The sequence below is a fragment of the Phragmites australis genome, chromosome 10, assembly GCF_958298935.1.
Source record: "Phragmites australis chromosome 10, lpPhrAust1.1, whole genome shotgun sequence".
Classification (NCBI taxonomy): domain Eukaryota; kingdom Viridiplantae; phylum Streptophyta; class Magnoliopsida; order Poales; family Poaceae; genus Phragmites; species Phragmites australis.
In genome coordinates, this window is record NC_084930.1 from 33,864,000 (window position 1) to 33,887,893 (window position 23,894).

At 43.4% G+C, this 23,894-nt stretch overlaps 2 protein-coding genes across 2 annotated transcripts; both read right to left on the bottom strand.

The window, feature by feature from the left end:
• Nucleotides 1-3,581: 3,581 nt before the first annotated feature.
• Nucleotides 3,582-4,492, bottom strand: LOC133931360 (uncharacterized). Its single transcript, XM_062378226.1, has one exon. The coding sequence runs from the start codon at nt 4,430-4,432 to the stop codon at nt 3,899-3,901; it is 534 nt and encodes a 177-aa protein (XP_062234210.1). The 5' UTR covers nt 4,433-4,492; the 3' UTR covers nt 3,582-3,898.
• A 2,562-nt stretch (nt 4,493-7,054) lies between these two features.
• Nucleotides 7,055-11,598, bottom strand: LOC133930927 (probable lysophospholipase BODYGUARD 3). Its single transcript, XM_062377709.1, has 4 exons — nt 10,715-11,598; nt 10,269-10,606; nt 9,757-9,962; nt 7,055-7,831 (listed from the first exon to the last, which is right to left on the bottom strand). Exons 1-4 carry the CDS (start codon nt 11,328-11,330, stop codon nt 7,507-7,509), a joined length of 1,485 nt encoding a protein of 494 aa, XP_062233693.1. The 5' UTR covers nt 11,331-11,598; the 3' UTR covers nt 7,055-7,506.
• Between the last annotated feature and the right edge of the window lie 12,296 nt (nt 11,599-23,894).

Sequence of the window (23,894 nt, forward strand, 5' to 3'; positions counted from 1 at the left end):
CGAACATATCTATAACTTTATAGTTGAATATTTTTTATTTAAATCCGTTCAAATACCCAAAAAGTATCTAGAAATTTTAGGTGTGGAAAACTAGATATGAAATTCTAACCACTTTTTAAACATTTAAAAGGATTCAAATAAAAAAGGTGCTAACATGTAAAGGTGTAGATAACGTTGATAGGTATAATTGTCATATAAATATCATCTACATTCGAGATCATATAAAAATATTATTTTAATATCATCTACAAGATAAAGGACCTGTCAGCAATTAGTACGTCAATAGATCCTCATGAATTACTTATCAGCACACTAAATATTGATAGGCTATACGATTGCCAACGATGGACTAGTTAGTAATTTGAGTACCGACTGATACCTATATTTATAATTTTCCTATTCTAAATTATATTTTTACAATTTTTAATAAAAATAATATTGTTTCAACAAATTCTGCAAAGCACAACCTTTGGCCCAAATCATAATTGTTATGGCGCTGACGTGGCCATGTATTGGCATGCAAGTGCTTGTCACATCATGAGTTAGCAAATACACTGATTAATCGTCATTAAAATTAAAATAGCGCAGTGGGACCTAGCAATTTTTTTTTCTGATTTGTTTTGGTAGGCATCACCATTTCAGCAACAAATTGCGCACGTGGACACCACATCAGCGAAGATCGAGCCATGTCAGCAGAAACAACTGTAGTTTTAGGCCACGGTTGCGTTTTGCACTGGTTTCGGAAGTAAGGGTTGTGTATCAGACGGGTTTAGAGTTGAAGGTGGAAAAACAATCCAGGACATAGTTGATGGTTAAAAAATAGATTTTTTTCCTTTCTTTTATTATCTACGCTCTAGACAATAAATCAACCTATGTTAAATATATGTAACGTTTAAATCGCTACAAAAATTCCTGCATCTTTTCAAAAGTGGTGCAGGTTCTGTTGTGAAAACCTCTTTTGGATAAGATTAACACGTGATCAATTAGTTAAATAACTAATATTAACCGTTAATCTCTATAATTAGTAGTTACACGTGAAAGATCACCCTTTGAGAGGAACCAACCTTCACAACATATGCCTTTCCACCCTTTCAATCTCTATATACATATATGTAATGGCTGTTTTAAAGATTAATGCAAGCATCAATACTCTACTTTCTACTTCTACTTACAAAATGTTATTAGTCACTTAATCTCCACTGAGCTATCACAGTAACAATAGAAGACAACAAGCATACAGAGGCACGAATGTCTCTCCCAGAAAGTGAGCATGGCAAATCCATTTTCCCCCATTCAAGTCGCCATCGTCTTGCCGCATCGTTGACACCCTCACCGCTCCCACCGTTGTTCGCGCTGTGGTGCTGCTTATCGCTGTTTTGACCACCAAAGCGGTCCTACGCGTGCCACAACCCCTACGGCAGCCACTACTGCTGTCTGGCCACCACCCTCACCGCCACCGGCCTCGCTGCCCCTACCGCCTTTCTGCTTTAGAGTTAAGACGCCTGCAACACTGGCCACCAGCATGGGGTCTTTCACGGCGGCAACAACTTACTCTTAAACACATAGAACATGGATTTAGCCCCTAAATGTGGTTTTGATAATTAATGATAATACCTATAGATTAACAATTATGTTGAGAATTATTAGTAGGTTGTTCCATAGGAGATGCCTAAGTGATATAGCATGAATTTATTGAGGAATGCCATGAGATCAAAAGATATGCATTGAGGTCATTGAGCTCTAAGTGATGCTCATGTGATTAAGAAGAAGCTAGAGAAAAAGAGACCTCAAAGTTTGAGGATGGTCTTAAGAATATTGACAATAAACGTGAAGACCGAAGTTGCTTGTGGAGATCAAGTTACTAAAGATATAAAATTATCAATTGAGTTTTATAGACTAACCCATGTTCTATGTGTTTAAGAGTAAGTTGGGGTTAGATTCCATATGAAAGCAAAGATTGAATCGATATATTCAATGTGCCGAGTTAGAAAACAAGATCAAGACAAACTTAGTAGACAATTTGTATGCTTGATGCTTACAGTTCATATCTCGATGATGAACCAAATAAAGATGATATGAAAAGAAAATTATTCCATACTTGATGCATGAGAAGCAATCAAGTGAATTTCATCAAACTTCCAAAAGATAAAGATAGGATCAATATGGGAAGCGAGGATGAACATCGTCATCAAGATCAAGTGAAAAGTTAATGGCAAGCCTAGAAGAAACATCGGGACTCGGATGATGTGTTCGTCAAGTCCAACATGATGGCTAATTCAAGGCAAATGTATAAAATGTAGGATATTTTCTTTTATCGGTCAATGGTGATTTTAGAAGAGAAGTCACCGGATTGAGAGGATAGATGTAGTACTATTAAGAGGGGTCTAGACGATTGGTTAAGTTTTTACCATGTATTGATAAGCTCAAATTTGCATGTGCATACTCTTTTTGGTAGGATGTTATAGTTTGCACATAGGTTTTGCAAATAGCTCAAGTCTATGTTCGTACTCTTTTTGGTATGATGCTATAGTTTGCAAATGGATTTTGCAAATAGCTCAAGTCTATATTTCTACTCCGTATGGCATGCCACCAAGTTTGCAAATGAGTTTTGCAAGTTATCATAGTGAATGTTTTAACCCTTTGTCATATGAAACCTTTATGTTGTATTTTTTTTTTTTTTGCAAAAGATTAAAGTTCATATAGTTTTCATTATGGTAGATCTTTAGACTATATTTTAGGTTTAATCCAATGTGTTTGAGATCAAACAATCGGTTAGGATGTGTATCCCTCTGAATAAGCTTTACGTGAGCCTAAGATCATCTAAATCAAGCATAGGGATAGAAAGTTATCGGTGTTTTTCTGAGTGTCAGATGTGCTTGTCAGGGATGATAGAAAGTTATCGGTGTTTCAAAAGAGTTTTAAAAGCATATTAACATATCAATATATTATTTTCTCCTCATATTTTCTTATATAGTTTTGGAGAAGTTTCAACGATAAGTTTTCAAATAGGATAATTGATAAGGGGAGTGTTGTGAGATGATATCTTTTGGATAAGATTAATATGTGATTAATTAGTCAAATAACTACCATTAACAGCTAATCTCTATAGTTAGTAGTTACACATGAAAAGTCACCGTTGGGAAGGTTGGTTGCTCCCAACGGATACCTTACCATCCTTTCAATCTCTCTCTATATAATAACTATTTCAAAAGTTAATATAAACATTAATTTTCTACTCTTTTATCTCTACTTTCTTCTTACTTGCAATAGGCTCTACTAACATTATATTGTTGAACTTGGGTGATGGTGGTTGACATTTCGGTGTCGGTGCTGGCACGATGTGCTTTGAAATCCGTGATCTACTGGGGTTTGTTGGGAATGGCGCTTCAGTCGCCATCTCGAAGCAGACTACCGATTAGTTTACACGGCTACCGGTTGGCAAGTTGATTAGCACCTTGATTACCTCCAGCTACCTTCCCCATTTCTAGATCTTGGCTGCTTGTAGCAACTCTGTAACTGCGACAGGGATTCCACTGCATTTGCTGCCTTAAGGTTCTAACGTGCAGACAGAATCACAGAACAGTTCAAGTTCTCAGATGAACAAATGTTCTCAAGTTACAGGAGCCAGTCAGCAAAATGGTACCACTGTAGCTACCAGAGTTACGTGTACTGCTTTTGTCAGAAATGTAACATGCACGATTTTGTATTGTTGAGAACCTTGAAAAGCCTAGCTGACTGCAGGTGCAGATTGGCTGGAATGCAAAGTGCGCAACTGCTAACATGTTGGCGGCAACATTGTGTGATGATTTGGTTCTTTGTAATCTTGAGACACAGCAAAGATTGAGAAAGCAGAGCAGGCCCTGCTGCTCAGTTGTCACTCACTGGCCAGCTTCTCTTTCTACTGGTGGTGGTGGTGCTTGTCGGCGAGCTCCTGCACCCTCAGCTCCAGCTCCCGGATCCTCGCCGCCCACTCGGGCCTTATCACCACCGGCCTCACCTCCCCCGCCACCGCCACCTCACCGCCTCCCGTGTGCTTCTCCTTCCCCTGTCGCTGGCCCGGCTTGTTCTTCTTGCTCTTCCTAGCCTCCTTTGCCGCCGCGGCCCTCTGTAGCGCGCGCAGCACGTCGGACCCCCGCAGCTGCCCCCCTGCGGACTCCGGCGCCGGGGAGGCGGCCCGTCCGGGCTGTGGTGGCTCGTCCTGCTCCGGTTCGTCGTCCTCCTGTTCTTGCCCGAAGAAGCCGTCGTCAGCGTCGGAATCGGAGCCGCTGACGTCGTCGTCCCATGAGCGGTCGCGGCGGGGGCCTCTGCTCCAGCGTCGCGGCTTGGCTGACACCGCGGTGGGCGCCGGCGTGCGGCGGCAGGGCCACGGGCAGGGGATGGTGGCTTGCGGCTGGGGGTGGAGAGGGACGAAGCAACGTGCGGCGGAGAACATTGGATGGATAGAGCTATGTGGTATGGGCCAGGTTCAAGCTAAGCCAAGCCCAGCCCAAGGAGATTATAAGAGCGCAGTAGCATTACAATTTACAAGCTCACTCTTTTCTAAAAAGAAAAGGGAAAAAAGCGTCGCAAGCTCACTCGTCACTCCAAATCTCCACCAAGAATGACGGGCCCACCCAACAGAAAAAGAACAGCGCAATTTCTCTAATATATAAAACACCGACCGCATTAACTCTTTTCCTACTCTACTTCTATCTAATTAAAATATCTAAATTTAGATAATTTACTTACTTTTTGTCGTTCATCTTATTTCTTCAGCATCCTTATCTCGTTATAGCATATGGATATAGAACCTGATAAAAATAAATAAAAAAAATATAGGAAAAATTAATGAATAATCTTCTCCTTTTTTTTAATCTCATCTAAAATTAAACTACAATACCACTCGTTACTTATTCTTTCGACGACACTCACATGACATGTACACATCTTTGTACTTAAATTTATGTTTAATATTACTATACATAATGTTCACAATTTTATTACCGCACATGGACACTTAGCTAGTTTAACCGTAATTTCACATAAAGCTATTCAGTTCTGGTAGAAACCGGGGATGGAAGAGGCATGAGAACATCGCCAATTCAGATTGGCAAAGCGACCGATCGGCACTTGCCATTCTTCCGCGCAAGTGACCGGCATCATCGAATTGCAGAGGCGGATCCACCGTGCCCCTGCCTCGCGCGCACATGAAACAGGGAAAGAGAAAGAGTGTCCACTCCTGTTTCGTGCCCACTTTTTTAGTCTGAACAATGCTAGATGTTTATGACTATGAATTTAAGAAAAATAAATGTTCAACACTTATATAAAAAATGATAATTTTCAATACAAATCATGACTACATGGGTTTAAGTATGATTAACTATCTTATTAGTACTAATAATAAGTAGTTATGTTTAAGTAAGTACATTAGCCATCCGACTAAGCACCTGTGCTAGTGCAGTTAAGAAAAAAATCTATTGTTTTCCAATAAACATCTCATCTCCTCTAAACACCCTGCAGCTCTTATCTGAACAAGATGTTGAAGGTCTTCAGAGTTGAGAAGGCAACCATGCAATCCTTATCCCCTACCTCACAGGAGTCAACTGATGAAGATTCCCCCAAAAGAACTGGTGGAGATCCAAGGCGATGCGTCGACTCGACTGATGATCGCGTCTTTCTATTCATTTTTAAAGTATACTTGTGACTGACCCAGTATTCGAAGAAAAGGCCGGGGAGAGGGATCACAGACAGCGAATGGAAATGGAAATTATTCTAGTACAAAGTCTCAACATTTCAGCATGACAATATTTAGAGAGAGACAGCACAGACAGAGACGTTGGTGAAGTTGATGGAATTAGTCCCTTTCGATCTATTAAACACTAGCATACACAAGTAACGAATTGATTCTGAGCAGGCCCCGATCGAGCAGATTGTGGCTGTCACAGCTCACAAGTGATGGTACGAAATATCAATCTCAGAAACCAACTGAATATACGGATTTAACCTATTATATGTATATAATTTCAAATAAGTTTTGAAGGCCTAATCATGTGAATAATTTTAAATAAGTTTTAAAGTTCTAACCATATAAGGGAAGTGTATATTCTTTAGTCCTATCTTGCTAATCAAAGTGGACAGAGGGATTTAAAATGGTTTATTTCCTCCACCCACTTAGCATGTATAGATGAGAGGATCAGAAGATCGCGCGCTCGCTTACCTCGCCAGAGCGGGAGCGGATGGCGTGGGCGCACGGCACCTGAATGAATGGTCTGTCGAAATCGGGTCCAGTTGTTTGCGTAGGCCCGGTCTCTTTTTGCGTTTTTTTTTCATGGGTAAGCAGATAAATATATGAAAATCATGTTGGTCAAGACTATGATCGTAACGGCGTAACCGTCTCCGATCGTGTTGCGTCTCAACCGCGCGACTTTCCCTCTATATATATCTGTCGGTCGTCGCATAAAGAAGATATGCGAGACACTACATGCAATTAGAGTTTTGCTAATTTCCCTCTGCTGCACCGTTGCACATAGTCTACTTCATCCCGCTGCGTCGATGTGCATCGACGAACGGGAGACCATGCCTCAAAAACTCGTCGCCCTTGGGATCTTGCACCGAGAGAGGGTGAATAAGGTTTTTTGGAAACGCTCATCGCGACTGCTCACGATATGCTTCCTCTGTATCATTGCGATATATTTCAACTACTTCATCTTTGTCATCGCTTACTGAATGGACATCACGGTGGCATATGTATCGACTACTTCATCTTCATCATCATCTACCGCATCGAGCATCGACACCACAAGGACGTCTACATCTCACGTCGCCATCGGGTACATATGTAAATCCTACTTGAGTAACTAATCGAGTACATCTGCTGGTCGAGTACCTAGTCGAATATGTTATCGAGGACATGCTCTAGTCAGGTGTGTTTAGACTTGTCGAATTCTACTCGAGACTAGTCTAATTTAGTCGGGGCTAATCAGAGCTAGTCAGAACATAATCGTTATTGATTATTTGTATCTGTTCTGGTTTTATATCAAAAATTAAATTAATTTAAATATGAAACTGCTATTACTTCCAACACCAACTTCTGCAGCTTAATCAATTATGCTTTGACGTCGGATCCATATATTACAATTGATCCTGATCGAGTTGGTGACAAGTTGATCACAACTTGTTGGCCCAATCAAACAAATAATACAGACTCGATCGACTCGTATATTTAATTCAGGACACTTTACACCATTGAAGAAAAAGAAGAGTAGAAAGGAAAAAGGAAAACAACTATAAATATAAGTATTAACTCTTGGATATGATAGGATAGAACTGCTCATCCTAGTTGGGCATTATACATATCTTCTTGATGATGATCTATTTCTTCGATCTTGCAGGGGTGATATAATCGTTATTAATTGCATTCTTCTTTACCGGCCATTAACTTCTTCTTCTTCTGTTCTGTGCATTGTTGGACGACGACGGATCAGTATAGAACCGAAGCTCAGCGCGTGCAGTGGCAGACGACGGATGCTAGTCGTCGGCGCTCCTCCAGATGGCCTCGAGCTCGGCGGCGAAGAGCTTCTCCTGGCCGACGATGATGGTGATGTGGTCCTTGCGGTCGTAGACGGTGACGCGCGCGCGGGGCACCCTGGCGCCCACCGCGAGCGTGCATTCCACGGGGAGCAACTCGTCGTCGCGGCCGTGGAAGAGGGCCACCTTGCAGGCGAGCTGGTCGGAGACGACGTCGAGGTAGGTGTCCATCTTGGCGGCGCTGCCGCAGATGATGTTGTGCAGGGTGTGCCACGCCGCGTTGTGGGTGTGGCACATGAACGCCTCGATCAGGAACGTCCGCATCCTGCACCGCCACCACGCGGTGAGTCATGGCACGATAGTAACACGAAGATCTTGGCTCGGCCCATCAGGCCACACGTTACGCTACGGCCCACCCAGCCATGACTCGTTACAAACTCAGCAGCTTGCCCTCGGCTCTCAGCGCAGACTGGACCAGCATCTGTGTACTTTGCACAATCCAGCAATAAAATTTGCAACTCCGAACCAACTTAACTACCAGATCTCAGTCGACCATGCATGCACGATCCTACTCCATCCGTCCCTAAATATAAGTTTATTTTAAGCATCGATACGGTTTCCAATTTAGTATTTTAACTAACAATATGTTTAAAATTAGATTGTTTCAAATAGAAAGAATTATATATTATGAATGTATTTTTAGTACTCAGCAGACCGTGTGTACTGGGAGACAGAGGCTTGAATCCCCTTCACTCTGGGACCCTACCATGTTGCCCTGTCCTATCTAGCAGTTTCTTCCGCTCGCCCAAAAAGAACTCTTTGGCCGCACGATACATGGTTAGGTGAGTACACCGATCGCCCATACGAATCAGCAACCGAACAATCGAGACGAGCACAGTCGAGACAATCTCTAACTATTTTTCTTTCATTTATTCTCTTCTTATTCACGTTCTCTTTATTTGTCATCATTTTCAATAGTTTTTTAAAAAATATTCGTGAAGAGAAATAAGGAAATCTCAAAATGAAGAAAATGATTTTAAAAATCTTTTCGTAAAAAGAATAAAAAAATCGTTAGAGTGCTAAAAAACAAAAATTTCTTAAAAATATATAACTTGCGAAGAGAATTTATTAGAGATAATCTGGTATCACAAGACTACCGCGGCTAGAGCGGCACGCCTCCTCAAGTCCTGAGCACCACCCCCCGGGGCAAGCCGACGCGCTCTCCCCCCCACACCCCGGCCGAAAGAGACCTGCAAAAGCCTCTGATTTTTCCACTGCGTCCCCCACCGTTTTACTCTCCCGGTGCGAGATTTTATGGGGCGGCACGGCACGGCGCGGCGCGGGGTTCGGGAGCTCGGGGCTGCCGGTGCGCTGGACGGGTGTGATTTTTCGGGGTGTGTGCTCGCGGAATAATTGCGGGTCGTCATGGTTGGAGGCCCGGCGGCGCGCCGTTTATGACGGGGCCGTGTGGCACCGCCGATTTAGGCACGGGTCGCAGTCGCCGCCGTGCAGCACCGAGGTACTCCTATTTGCACACGCGATGAGAAATAAATCGAGGGAGACTTAACGTGTCAGTGATGCCGTTTACACCAATAACAAAGACTCGGCGTGCCACGGGTGAGCCCACCAACGACGCCACGACGACGAACCCGTTGGTACGTCGTGGCATTGCTGGTGCAAAGTAGGAGTGTGTGTGTGTGTGTGTGTGTTTTCCAAAGTAGGATGAGGGCGATGGCTGTAAGTGGGCTACTACTTGCAATCGTGATGATTAATTCAGACGGACAAAAATGATGCGTCGTCTTCAGCGGCAGCCTATCACCGGCCAGCTGCTGTCGGAGAACAGCATTTTCAGGCTCAGTGCGATCATTTAAGGAGGCGACAGCGATCGAGAATTATTCGATGGCTCCAAATATTGCCGCCACCGTCCCTGTTTCTGCGCTTCTCTGTTTTGCTCTACTTATCTAGTAGTACCAATCACTCTAAATCGCTAAGGAATTTACTACTAGTACTAGTATAAAATAAGCAATGCACAGCTGTGCCACATCTGCCAATTTCCAGTCGGATTCAATGGGAATATTGTGTCTACGTTTGTGTTCATTCGTGTATGCGGTGCTGTGGAGTCTGTCGGGGGTGCCGCGGCGAGAGAAGAGCATGCGAGTCAGAGAGAGTCTACTCGGACGGTAGCCGGAACGCAGAGGACAACAGAGCAGCGGTAGAGTAGGAGCTAGGTTGTTGCGACAAAACAATTACCTGTTCCTGGTGAAGATCCTGAAGAGGCGGTCCCAGACGCGGTGGTGCCTGCAGATGGTGAGGCAGATGGTCCGGCTCACGTGCTCGTACCAGCACGCCATCGACGCCCCGAACGCGATCGGCGGCCACACCCGCCGCGGCGCCACCCGCCGCATCACGTACTGCGTCGCCGCGCCCGCCTCCTCCTTCGGCACCGGGAAGTACGGCTGCACCCCAGAATCCAATGGAACAAGCTCGTCAGATTACTCGTGGCGAATGGGATCATCCGTGCCGTGAGGATGAGATTTCTCTCAAGAATTGTGGTTTGCATGCTTCTCTTTTGTGCACATGCATGCAGCTCGTCAAGTCCGAGATTCAAGTGGCCGCAGTTACAGTTGGTGTGGTTGACACACATGACACTTTCAAAGATTTTATGTGTGCCGTAGCTGTTTCTTTCAGCGAAGCGAAGTGGCAGTCAAGTACACGTGTCGACCGATGCAGGAGCACACAACGCAAACGACGATGGTACGTACCGGCGCGAGGAGGGTGAGCGACTTGACGGCGCCGGGGTACTTGACGGCGAGCGCGAGCGCGAGCACGGAGCCGAGCGAGTGCGCCACGACGTGGAAGGACCGCAGCCGGTAGCGCTGCAGCACGGAGCGCTCGATCATCTCCACGTGCTCCCGCAGCGTGTACAGCGAGTCCGCCGGCTTGGGGCTCCGCCCGAACCCCAGCAGGTCCACCGCGTACATCCGGTACCGCCCCCGCGCCGCCGCGCTGAACGCCGGGAACACCGTCTCCGTCCAGAACACCGACGACGAGATGAACCCGTGGATGAACACCACGTCTTCCACCGCCCCCTCGCCGCCACCTGTATTCAATTCATACGTGCATGCGCGGTCTGTGAGTGTTAATTCTACGTGCATGCGCACGAAAGCCAAGTACGAGATGAACCGCGTGTATGAAGACTGAAGCGTACTTGGCGGTGGCGCTTGGACGTGGACGTAGAGGTGGGAGGAGGAGCGGGAGGCGGCGCTCCAGGAGTGGCAGACCTTGCAGTCGCAGTCGGACCAGCACGGCGCCTGCCTCGGCGGGCGGGGTGGGCGGTCGATCTTGCCGCGGATCATCTCGGCGATGGCGGGGCTGACCGTGAGCGTTGGCGCGGCGGGGCCGGCCTTCTTGGTGGCGTCGGCCAGCAGCGACGGCCGCACGTACAGCGTGTCGGACACGTCCTCCAGCTGCATCTTGGCAGACGACGCCGACAGCCGCACCACCTTCGGCCCCGGCGCGGCCGCCGCCGGGGGCACGAAGATTCTCGGCCCCGCACCACCACCTTCCCGCGCCGCCGCCGTGCAGTAGCACGCCTTCCACTCCGCCTCCACGGCGTAGTCCACGAGCTTGTACACCAGGCACAGCACCATGTCCAGCACGTCCAGGAGCGAGAACACCACGAAGCTCACCGCGCAGTTGAGCGCGCCCCCCGCCGCTGCCAGGAGCGCCACCACCGACACCCTCCTCCCCGCCCACTCGCCTTTCCCGCCGCTGCTCCCCATGGCCGCTGCCTTCTCTTGCCACACGCAGGTGGCAATGTGCATTGCTCCCCTCTCTCTCGACCTCCGCGGCCGGCCGGTGGGCAGCAGCAGCAAGCAGCAACCGACGCCGGCCGCGCGCTCAGGTTCAGCAAGCTGCCTGCGTACAGCTAGTACCTGAGGCGCAGAGGAGGTGGGCCTTTTGTAAGAGTAAACGAGGCGTTCAACTCAGCAGAAGACTGGGAAGAAAAAAGGCGCGCATTTAAGCGCGGTTGGAGGCGGGTGGCTTGGTTTCTTGCGCGTTTTTCGCTCTCTTTTGTGGCCGTTTGGGCAAAGCGTTTGGTTGGGTTAAATAGAGTGTGGGCTAGCTTGGGTTGGGGGTGGCACCGCCTGCAGGTGAAAGCTATGCGTCCACCGGCATTTAATCGCGTTTCATGACGAGGGTTGATCGATCATTTGGGTTCAAGTTCGTTTCTGTAGTGTTCCATGGAATTATTCGAGCCTGTAAGAAATTCTAATCATAAATGTGCAATCGGTGGTTATTTGCATTCGTTGGTTTTTTTAATGGCACTATACTAGAGCTGTCTGATTGTGCCTAGTAGATCAACCCGAGGTCTGTTACTATATGCATGACTCAGGCACAGTATGACCCATTATTTTTTTTATTTTTCCTTGAGTTTTTTTATTTTTAATTAATTATGATTTTTTTATGTATTAATGGGTTTAACGGGAAAAAATATCATTAGATCTATCATACCATAGATCGACACAGGATTATCTGATCTTAAATAAGTCGTGACTAAATTAAAGGCTCGGCACGTGGAGTAACACAGTACATACCGTTTAGCTAACGAGAGTAAACAGGTCATGTTTAGATGATCCAAGTCGGACAGGACTGAGCTGCCTATTTAACATCTTTACACTACATAATATGTCTCTTGATGTTGTAACATGCCCTAGTTCATCTAGCTTACCATTGAGCCTGTGATTTACAATCTCTACTGTCTTTTAATGCAGCTTTAATTTTTTTCTAAAAAAAATGACAATGGTACTCCACTAAGTTACACATTTAAATTTATCCAACTTTTTTTTAATTGTAAAACTGTATACAGTGTGCATTTTGCACAAAAACTGTATGTTATATCGTCTCCATTCTAATTGAGATTAATGTTCTAAGGGAAACTCCAATGTTTGAGTTCAACAAAGTTGCACCATCACAATCGAACCCGTTTAATAAGCAGTGCAGGTCTTTATCATTTTACTTTCTCTTATACTCAATCAAATCCACATTTTTAGAGCGAAACTCTCATTTGACTTTACTGTTTATTTGGTCTTTACTCTATCTTTTCGATCGTCCCCAAAAGTAATGTACTTGTGTTGCTTCGTTGGGGTGAGGCTAGAGAATCATGATGAATATCCGGTCGTGTGGTGCGAACAACTAGAGTCGATGAGTTACTTGTTCTTCAGCCCTCCGTCTGCCACCTACATATAAGAAGAATAGAATGTAGATGGCTCAATACTGAAATTAGTCAGAAACCTCGTGGGAGTCCAATACTGGGTCATCTACCCTGAAGTAGAAACAGTAAGTTTATGTAACTCAACACCAACACACTAGTGATGAGTACCACAATATGGAATACGTGATCTGCCAAAGCGCTGGGACTCAAAACCTCTTACACGTTGACCAAAATCATATGAGTCATAGTAAAACCTACAACGCGCAACGTCTCTAGGAAGAGACTGAAAAGCGCTAGAGACTTGTGGGTAGGAGCGAGGTAAAGGCTTATGTACACCAACAGAGAGACGGTACATGTCTCGGGTATTCCACGCCCACTCACGTCAATCATCTCTCCTACGGCGAAAGCAAAACCAACCAAGTGACCCTCCCTCTGACAGTAGGTGCAATGGTAAATTCTCTCGGGAGCTTGGCTACCGGTCACTCTGGGCTTTCTCATATGGGCTCTCACTTTATGGTGTGGAGCTTTCTTGGCTGTGGTGTGGATTTCTTCTTAATGGGTTGTGGTATGGATTTCTTTTTTATGGGTGGTGGTGTGATATTGATTTTGGACTTCTCAGCGTCTATGGTAGTAGGTGTGGTGAACATAGTTTACCTCTCCCCATTGTATGCCACCCTCTTAAAACCCAACTCAAGAGCCAAACCCGTCTTGTCAGCACACATTTTGATCTTGGTCAAGATCAAATTTATTTTTCCTTTACCCTCTTATCACTTCTCCATTAGAGCGAGGAGGTACTGATTTTCAGTCAAAAGCTTTTAAACTTACCCTCTAACCCAGCTGAGCTTATTCTAAAAGATAATGCAGGTGGAACAATTCAGCTGCACATCCTTCGAACACCTAACACTCTTTAATCTAGTTTCTAACTCCTTAAGCCACTTGCCTTTCAGTTCAACATTCTTTACAAGCAAAAAGCAATTCTTGCAAGCGCCCAAGAGAGTAGATCTAGACTCCTCCTCGAGGAGCTTCTTCTCGGCATTCTCAAGTTGATTGATAACTTGAGCATGCATATTCCGAAACTCAGCAAGTTCATTCACTACAATCGAACAACTCTCACATTCCTCAACATCCGGTCTAGACCTAAGCAATGCAAGCTCGGAAGACACAAACTCATAATTAGGCCTAAGATCCTTCAACTCACGCACAGCTTTCTTTAATAACATATCCTGGCTAACAAGAGCATTATTCAAGGTATCGACTTGGATGGAAAGTAGGTCGTATGAAGACAATACCTCAGAAGGATCAAGCTCAGGATCGCTATCGTTGTCATTGTCATCCGCTATGAAGCAGAGGCCGATTCCTTTTTCTTGTTCTTCACTTTTGGTTCCTCCTCCACAGAGCTTTCCACTTCGCTTGATGAGGTGTCGATGTCGCTGAGAGCCATCATAAACACCCTAGAAGCCGCCTTGGCTACCTTATTGTTCATCTTGTCACGGTTCTTTTTGAAAGAAGCAACTCTCCAACTTGATGGTCTAGATGTAAGGGGATTCAAGACCTTCTCAAATACATAAGAATAGAAATATTTATACCTCTAGCAACAAGAAGAACAACTTCACAAGGTTGAAAAATTACAGCTCTAAGGCAAAAACGAAAATCAACAAGAAAATCGAAAAACTTGCACCGAACACAAGGGAATAAAAAGAAGTAGATTAAAAGGAGATGAACACAAGATCATACGAGAAAATAAACTTCATTAAGCACAGTTGTCATCCATTTTTTTAAATATTACAAAGTTATTTTTCTTACAAAAGCTCTAGCCTATTACAAAGACTAAGCCTATTCTCTCATCTCCTCCAAAACTTATCACATAGCTCTCAAATGGCTGACTCAAGACTCTTCCACAGCTATATCCCTTTATTTATAGCCCTTGAGAGTTTCCTTGACCCTTAAATTTCCTTATTCCCAAAATACCCTTCACCGGTAGTGCACTCTAACTACCACCGGGGCACTTTAGTCTAGATTTTGCTCCTTCCATCGAACGGTCACAACTTCTTCACGACTTAGCTTTGCCTCGACGCAAGCTTCACAATGGTGCCACGTGACCCTCCAGTTCTCCCATGGTTTTGTGGGCATACTGCGAAACCCTTGCACGCTTCTCAAAGCGTGACTAGCCGCCACTTGCTTTGCCTCAAACAAGCGCTCTGATGTTGAAGCGTGTCCTCTGTTTTGCGATCTTAACCATTGATAAGTCTCTCTCACTTCCGATCCATCGGGCCTCCTTATCACTTGCACCGCCATCCTCTTCATTTGACTTTGTCACATGTCGTCTTCATCCTTTCCATGCTTTGCTTGAACTCTACATATACCGCTAGGATCACCTTTGACTCCATCTGGTCTCCTTGATTGTCTGGCACCAAGCACCAGCTTGATCCTGATCGTCCCGATATCGATCATCAAGTTGCATCAATCACCTGCACACCATGAAACAAACAAACATATATCTCTAAATTTTAAGGATGTCTCTTGTTAGCCCATAACACAAATCCTTAGTTAAGAACTCATTTTGCAGAAAATGTGAGCACTGGATGTTCCACCATGTTCACTCACTGAGCATCGAAACATCCGATGAGTGCGTTTCCATTCAGCGCACTAAAAAATTCTCTCTGCAAGAATTGGTCCGGTGTGAAGCTCCGGTGCTCACTTTCCTGTCACCGGACCATCTGTCGCCTTTATCTTCTCCTTCTGCATCCTCTCTACAGAAATCAGTTCGGTGTATTATCCGGTGTTCACAAACTCCCACATCAGACTATCCGGTAACTTCTTCAAATTTGGCGGCAAACTCGAATTTCAAATTTTGTCGCGCACTGAAAAATACTCCGGCGCAACCAACATTGCATCACCGTATCATTCGGTGAGATCTTTCACTTTTCACCAAAAATTTCTTCTCTACGGTAAATGGTTCGGTGCTCTCTAAACCATCACCGGACAATCCGTTACCTTGATCTTACTTTTGCTTGAGCACAGAATTGTTGTGGCGTCAGCTTCAATACCACACCGAACCATCTGGTAAAACCAACTTCCTAGACACCGAATATTCTGATGAATTCGTTTTTCCTAGACCAAATAGAAACTACAGCTCAAATTTAATATTATTAATGACCGATCATAATGAAATCAAGACAGATCTTAACTTGTTTTCTACAGAGACCAACTTGTTTTCTACAGAGACCGAGAGTGTCAGAGTGAGCAGCAGAGGCACCTTCAGGTTGACTGTGCTAGGTCGTTGTCGTCATCGGTATGTAGCATGCATGGCATCCCGGACGAACATCGCGTCACCATAGGTGTCGTTCCTGCCGGGACGAATTGAATTGGCATGCTGTGGCTGGCTCTGGCAGATAGGATAGGAGGGTGCGCCGAGTGCCGAGACATCAGCGCTCGCGGGCTAAAGATGGAAATATGTACTTAATAGATAAGTTCTAGATTATTACTTATTTTTTTCTTAATTTAATTAAGTAGATGTGAATCTCTAATTTGTTTTTTAAATTTTAGATGGATCTAATGACTAAAAAATATAAAATTTACATCTCTACAGAGAGGACAGTAAAGCTGCTGACGACATGGTTAATTTCCACGAGTGTAGGAAGTAAGGACTAGCTGCTAGCAGAAACACAACGCCGATGGTGTTTGTTGTGAAGATCGATGGTCATGGCATGCATGCGTTGCACGTCGAGTACGCCACTGTTGCAGCAGCTAGCGTTTTGGTTTGGGTATCTCGACCATTCCCTTTCCAGCCAGGTGGATCACGCGTTGCACGCACGTACCCCAAGTGGCCCTGTGCATGCATGCACAGGCTGCTTGCTGGGTGCAACAGCAGTCACCGTTTTAGTCTGGGCGTTGCAAGTGTCGCACCCTTTTTTCCAGCCAGGTGATCATGCGTGCACAATTACAGGACGCCGCGCTTGGCGATTGCATTCCACGAACGCAGCCGCCGGGGACCGTCGGTCGGAACGACTTACAACCTGGCCAGAGCAGAGAGGCGACCGGTGCAAGCTCGTACAGGACTTCCATGGGTGGAATTCCATCCGTGCTGGAACCTAATTGGCCAAAGAAATTCGTCACAGGCACAAATGCGGGCTCTCCATCGGGGTTGCAATGGTCTGTGGCAGGGGCGAGTATATTAAATCTAACTATAATCATGTTGAGTAGAGTATGTGATGATTACACAGCAAACTTCCGCGTACATATTTACAACTCCTTTCTGCACTACACGTATGGTTTTATCCTCGATCAATTCAAAAAAAAAAAAAAGATTTGAACAACGTCGTGTCAGAGGAGGAGGTGCTGAAACATCCGATTTGTACTTTCCCCCCTGTTCAACGGTCTGACAAGTTCGTGTGCATATATGTCTGGAGTTGGTTGTTTGCTTCTATGTTTGATGCAGCCATGACCTTCGTCTTGCTGACAAAAGTTGGTATGCCACATGTGTATCAGAAATTAAATGGGACTGATTTTGTGGTTTGAGCTGCCGGAAGTGACCGACTGACGGAGAATACTTGCAGGCTAGCTTTTTTTTTCGTTTTGAAAATAAATTACAGGCTAGATTTTTTATCATGAAGATAAAATAGAGGCTTAGACGATATATATAAGGGGGACAGATGACTTTGCAAATTGCAGCCAGGCTACAAAAGGTCGTGAACGAAATTCTGAATTTAATTTATAAACACGATGGCAGGAACCAGTAGTGGCCAGAGTCCGGTACTATTTGAGATCCAGGAACTTAAAACTCTGACTGCAATAAGGGTGGAACGTAATTTTGTAACTTTTTGTGAACGAAAATGTTCTGTTTGCAACTTTGCATATGCTAGAATGTCCAGATGTACAGATAAGAATTACGATATCTTGAAGGACAATCTGTCTGCCTGAAATGCACATGATATATACCCACCGCTCAGAAGAAAAAAGAGTGAGAAATATTGCCAAAAAGCACGGCGGTGAGCACCTAGACAGCAAGGCAGAAGCCATTTTCCGCATGGGGCAGGCAGGCTACTATGCTCTTAGAAATGTTGATGGTCCAAGTTATAGACCCTGATTGCAGAATCATTTCTTTCCGGATTCATATATGTGGATGAGGAGTGTGGTCTGCCAAAACCGGATAATTAGGAATCTGCATCAATCAATTGATTACAGCGAATTGACAAGCTAAGAAGCGCGGTTGTCCGAAAGCTACAGTCTACTGAAGAGGACGGCGTATCTGAACTTGTGAAGAAGGGTAGATGTCGTTGACAGCATGGGCATAAGAAACTCATCCCAGCTGAAACCCATGAACAGATTAATAGCATGAACATGGCTGCAACACACTCTTTTCTTTGTCAAATTTAATCTGTGTTGATCCAGTGCTCCTCTCTGTGATGAGTCTGATAGATAGATATATGTACCGAATTGAACGATCATGTAGCATGTACAAGTGGATTTTGCTACTGGTGATTTGAGCTTATTGCTAGCTGTATATCTGGTGTTCTCCACTTTGATTTATTACATACTATTAGGGAACTATTAGCAGCTAACAGTGCATCAGATATTCTGATATGGTTTCGGTACTATTAGCTTATAATTTCGGTGGTCGATGTAAGTTCATGTAGACTGTAGCACGAGAAGAAATGAAGATTGCCGGTGTGAGATCACCCAAAATGGAGTATCATCATGTCCGGTGGGGGAGCTTCAGCTAAAATTCATATGAACTTTAATTTTTCCTTCTCGCTGTCGTTTTTTTAAATTCCATGGACATGATTATGGGGGTGGGCTTTACGTGCCTGCTCGCCAACTAAAAATGTTACAAAATTTTGTTTCATTTACCAACTATATAGTACTTTGTAATAGGAGCTCATTTGATTTTTTTTTGGGGGGGTGCAAGGAATAAAAACGTTTACTGTGATCTCGAAAATTTTATTTGTTGATCAAGACCGTATATTACCAGCCCTGTTGCATACACTACTATAAAAACTATTTTTCAAGACACATGAGTGTTCTTTCTACAGACGGTTCATATGAAAATCCGTCTGAGCAGTCTGCGATGGACTACTATGGTTTTGTATCGTCTGCGGAAATAAATTTTTACAGGCGTTTGCTTACGTGAACTGAATGTGAAAATGAGTTGATTTTTACAGGCAGTTCACGTAAGGAACCGACTATGAAAATAGCTCTATTTTCACATACGGTTCATATAAAGAATCGTATGTGAAAATAAAAGACAATTTATCTTAAAAAATTCATAATCTTTTCATATAAAATCGGATGGAGATAAAATTTATATGAAAATTGTAGCCCTCGATGAGATCTACAACTTTGTAGTTGAAAACTTTTTATCTGAAGTCATTCAGGTATCCTAATAATCAGTCTAAAAGTTTAAAAGATTATTTGTATATCTAAATGACTTCAAATGAAAAAGTTTTCAACTACAAAATTGTAGATCTCGTCGAGAGCTACAATTTTCATATAAATTTTGTCCACATCCGAGTTCATATGAAAAAGTTATGAATTTTTTAATAACAAAAAATAGTCCTCTATTCCTACATGCGGTTCACATAAATAATTGCCTGTAGTAATAGATGATAATTTATCTTAAAAAAATCACAACTTTTTCATACGAAGTCTGATGAGCACAAAGTTTATATGAAAATTATAGCTCTCGACCAGATCTACAACATTGTAGTTGAATTTTTTTATTTAAAATCATTTAAATCCCCAAATAATCAGTTGAAGTTTCACGCATACGTTTCAATTACACATATGCTATTATTATCACAAGTCCTATTAATACAAGTAAACTCACAGAAGAAAAATAATACTACCAACTTCAACATCTTCAACAAGATCAACAAAAAGAATAGCAAAGAACCCATTATCAACAACAAGACTTGGCTTACATAATTAGTAGTGATAATAACAATAGCATCAAATGTCATCAAGCGTTAGCATAGTCATAAATATTTTTTATTTTTATTTTATTTTTCTCTTATTTTTTCTCACCTCAGCAGCACTAGAATAGAAACTATTATATATTTCTGCTCAAGTTTGATATAAGGGGTGACGGCTATCGACACAAACGTGTGCTCCGAAAATGGTGCAAAAACTTCCAGGGGCGAGAATTCAATCTTCCAAGCTGTTTTTGGCCTCAAAAAGTTCGCCGAACCCGACAAAGTAGGGGAGAAATGGATGTAATTTTTTATATAGATGTCTGTAGAGTCAAAAAAAACATCGAATTCGGAGTCTATATGCAAAAGTTATACCTGTTTTACTGAAGATGGGATAATTTATAATTTTAAATCTAAGGTTTCCACAGGCGGTTCACTTAAGGAACCGCATGCGATAATATATTTTCACAGGTGGTTACTTAAGTGAGCCGCCTGTGGAAATCTTCGGTAGAAAAAGTTAAAATGATAAAATATCTCGTTTCAATTGCAAGTACTTGGTAGGTGAGGCGGTAAGGAAGGTCGCGCGCGAGTGGAGATCCTGGGTTCGATTCGGATCGAACGCAAATGTTGAAAACGGTGTGAAAAAATAGCGAGATGGGTGAGTTCTGACGGCGTGGCAGCGAGGGTTCCTCGGGTTAAAAAAAATTCGCTTTTTTTTGAAAAAAAAAATCAATTTGGGGACCGATTTCAGGCGGTTCATTTAAGGAACCGGCCTGTTAAAATCGTTTTCCACAGGCGGTCTCTTTTGCGTCCGATTTCCACATGCCTTCGATTACAGTCTGATTCGATAAACGCCTGTAAAAACAGGTTTTGACCCGCCTCTAAAAATAATTTTTTTACAGTGATGGGGTGCTCACTGATGCTGACATTTCATTTCAATTCAATTATATTCAGGAGAACCAGCACAAAGATCTAACTCTGGGAAGCAGCCAGATCAGCTAGATCAAGCGTTCAGTCAGATTAATCTGGAACTATTCTGCAGAAACAAAGGATACTAATTAATCTGGAAACCGGTTCTTGTTTGTTGGTGGCGACATTTAATTTGGGTCACTGGGCGTTGCCGATTACTACGAGCTCTCGATATGATTATATCTATTCGTCAAAGCACCCATACAGTATCAATTTAATATAAGCACGGCGTCGTTAGCGATCAGTTTATGCAATAAACTGATGGAAATTCAGCCGAAGATAATCATTGGATGCATCAGGTCACTGAACAGACCGACATGTGCGGCCGTTACTTGGATACATGTAGAACCAAAGAGAAAAACTCGCCCGGCCCTCGTGTCGCTCGCTAGGGTGACTCAAGGGTGACACAGCCTCGCTGTTGCCCGCCTCGTCTGCAAGGTTGGCGCAGCCGGCACCGTCGGACGCTGTCCACCATTGCCCTGAAGTCACCCGGATCCCACCCTGAGACGGTTTGCCGCCGGCCATCTGCCCTCTCCGGCCTCCCTCCTTCGCACACCGCTGACACCCGAGGGACCTCCGATTGGCGCATCCGTCGACGCATCATCCACCTCGCCATAGACAAACCAGAGTGGTGAATAGCCATCCCCCTTCTCTGTGTGTGTGTTTATACCCGGCCGAGCCATCGTAGTCACGCTTTAGGCAAGCCGTGGTCCTTTCTTTTGCTCTGTGTGATGTCCAGCCATTGTACCGCTAAGAGAAAAATGGTGACTTTTCATTGCCACGCTAGCTTCTATCCATATGCTGTGGTAGAAATGGGATCTGCATTTTACCAAATTTGGGGTTTTGGTTTGGGGTACGTAGATCGAGCTAAGTGCAGAGACCAACTGTAGTGACTCCGGAGAAATTTCTTGTGTGCCTTTTGTATTGTTTGTGTTGAAGTAGTGGACGCACCACTTGGGAGCACATTATCAGTTATTTGGATTTTTGCTGTTAGTCTGAGAACATTTTAGTTTTGTGCATAGCTATGGTAAATAATCGAAATAACTCTGGTTCTTTCTTGATAATATTGGAAGATTAGTTAACATAGATGGTAACTTGGTATGGGGGGTACGGGGCATCAAAGTATGGTCTGCGCTATAGCTTTCTTACACATGCCATTTTTTTAATATTTAAGAAAGAATTTTTCCCATGTTACCCCCATCAGTATATTAAAAAAGTATATAAGCATCTGATTTCCCATGTTTCATTTGGTTTGCTTCTTGTCCAAGGTCAAAAAGAGTTTTGTTTATGGTCCCTATATGAACTATGCATCTCCCAGCTAAAGAAAAGTTCCAATAAACCCTCATTCAAAAGATTTCCTAAGCATTAAAATTTCAAAATATAGTTTATGCACCTTACAAATAAGACGGTAAATCATCAACATCAACAAATACTTGAACTGGCTAAGGGGCCAATTTGGTTGCCATAGTCAACATATGAGTAAACAAAGCTTGCAATGCCATAGACTGAGCTTTGAGTGTGTATGTTTTCTCCTCAGTTATTGATCACACAAGTTTTCTCAGGTATTTACCATGGCACTATGCATCTAGATTTTCTCAAATGCTTCATGTATATATGAAGTAGGGCTAAAATGCTTCATGTATAATATATATTTTCTATGAAAATAGATTCTTTGCAAATGAATAGCCTTTTATGACCTAAGACTGATATTGTTAATCTACATTCTACAAAAGAGCTTCTATATGATAAAACATAAAATTAGCAGTTAAGAAGATTTAGGAGTCAGCCATTCTTGCCTTGGTCACTGGAAGTAACACAGTAGCATGTAGATAAGAAACATCTGTTAGTGTTGTAGGTAGTGGATTTGAAGCTATGTCAGCTGCAAATGTTCTCTTGAGGACTTCCCTCAAGGCATGTATAGAGAGTTGCCACAATATCTCAACAAATATACCTCAACGTAGGGAGTATAAACTATTATATGTACAATCTAAAAGCGTGCCAACTTATTTGATCACCAAGAAACTAAGATGTTACTTTGCATTTTGCATAGATATCTGTTGGACTGCTTTTTCTAAAAGTAAGAGCTACACCATTCATCCCCTGTAGTCAATTTCTTGATATTGTACATAATAGCCTAGAGATATGGACTTAAATGCAGCAGCACATAGCAGAATGAGATGAATGATCATGTGAGTAAGAAAACTATGCCATGCAGCCTTAGCAAAAAAAGTTTTTAAGGCCACATACTTTCCAAGTTTGACTGAAGCAACAAGACTTATTTGCACATCTTGTTAACATTTTGTGAAATAGCTGTGATTTGACCTATGGGCACCTTTGCCTTTGCTGGTATTTAAATATATTAAAAGTTTAAAATATATACCTTGATTCATTTTCTTTTCTCTATTGAGAACAGAATATACTACACTTGATCATAACTTCTCTCCTCTTTAATTTAGTGCATAGTCCTTTGCATGAGTTGATCTTTATTGCATCCGACCAGAGGAGCCAAGCAATTTGATCTTTATTGCATCTTGCTGCACAAAATGGTATATTGGAACGAGAAATTTCATTGATGAACCATTGCATACTTGCCAGTTTTTTCTAGACAAACAATAATCTAGTAATTGATTAAGTACTATGGGGTAGAAGAGGACAACAACCCCCAAAAAATCAGAAGCGCAATGGATGCTCATATTAGATGGCGCCCCGGCACAATATGGGGCGGATGCAAGCAAGAGGTTGGATAGGTGCCCAAGTCTGCACCTGTCGTCTTCCTCCGACAGCATTGAAAATGAGTGCTCGTGGCACAGCACGAGCCATGTTCCGTGTGAACAGGAGAGTTGACGTCGGGCAAGAATCCCCGACTACGATCCCGCCGAAGAGGTATTGAGATGAGTCAATACATTTTATATTCCTTAAATAGATGAATATTTTTTGTTTATATCAACTCCTCTTGTTTCCTCTCTAAAGGGTGCAAAGATTTTCGTGTCGATCATCTACGCCACAACCTTTCACTCCCTCTGTGCCCAAAACTTCGAGTCCCTCTAGGGGTACGCTGAAACGAAAATGGGGCGAGCGAAGCAGGAACAAGTTGTCGTCCAACACTTATACAAAAACGCAAGTCGGTATTGAAGGGATACAAAAACGCAAGTCGGTATTGAAGGGATACAAAAACGCAAGTCGGTATTGAAGGGGAACCTGTTGCACCTCGTGAGGATTGTGCCAAATTCCATAACAATTGTGTATTTCTTATCAAGGAGTACATCTCAATCACAATAACTGATTGCGGTTGGTGC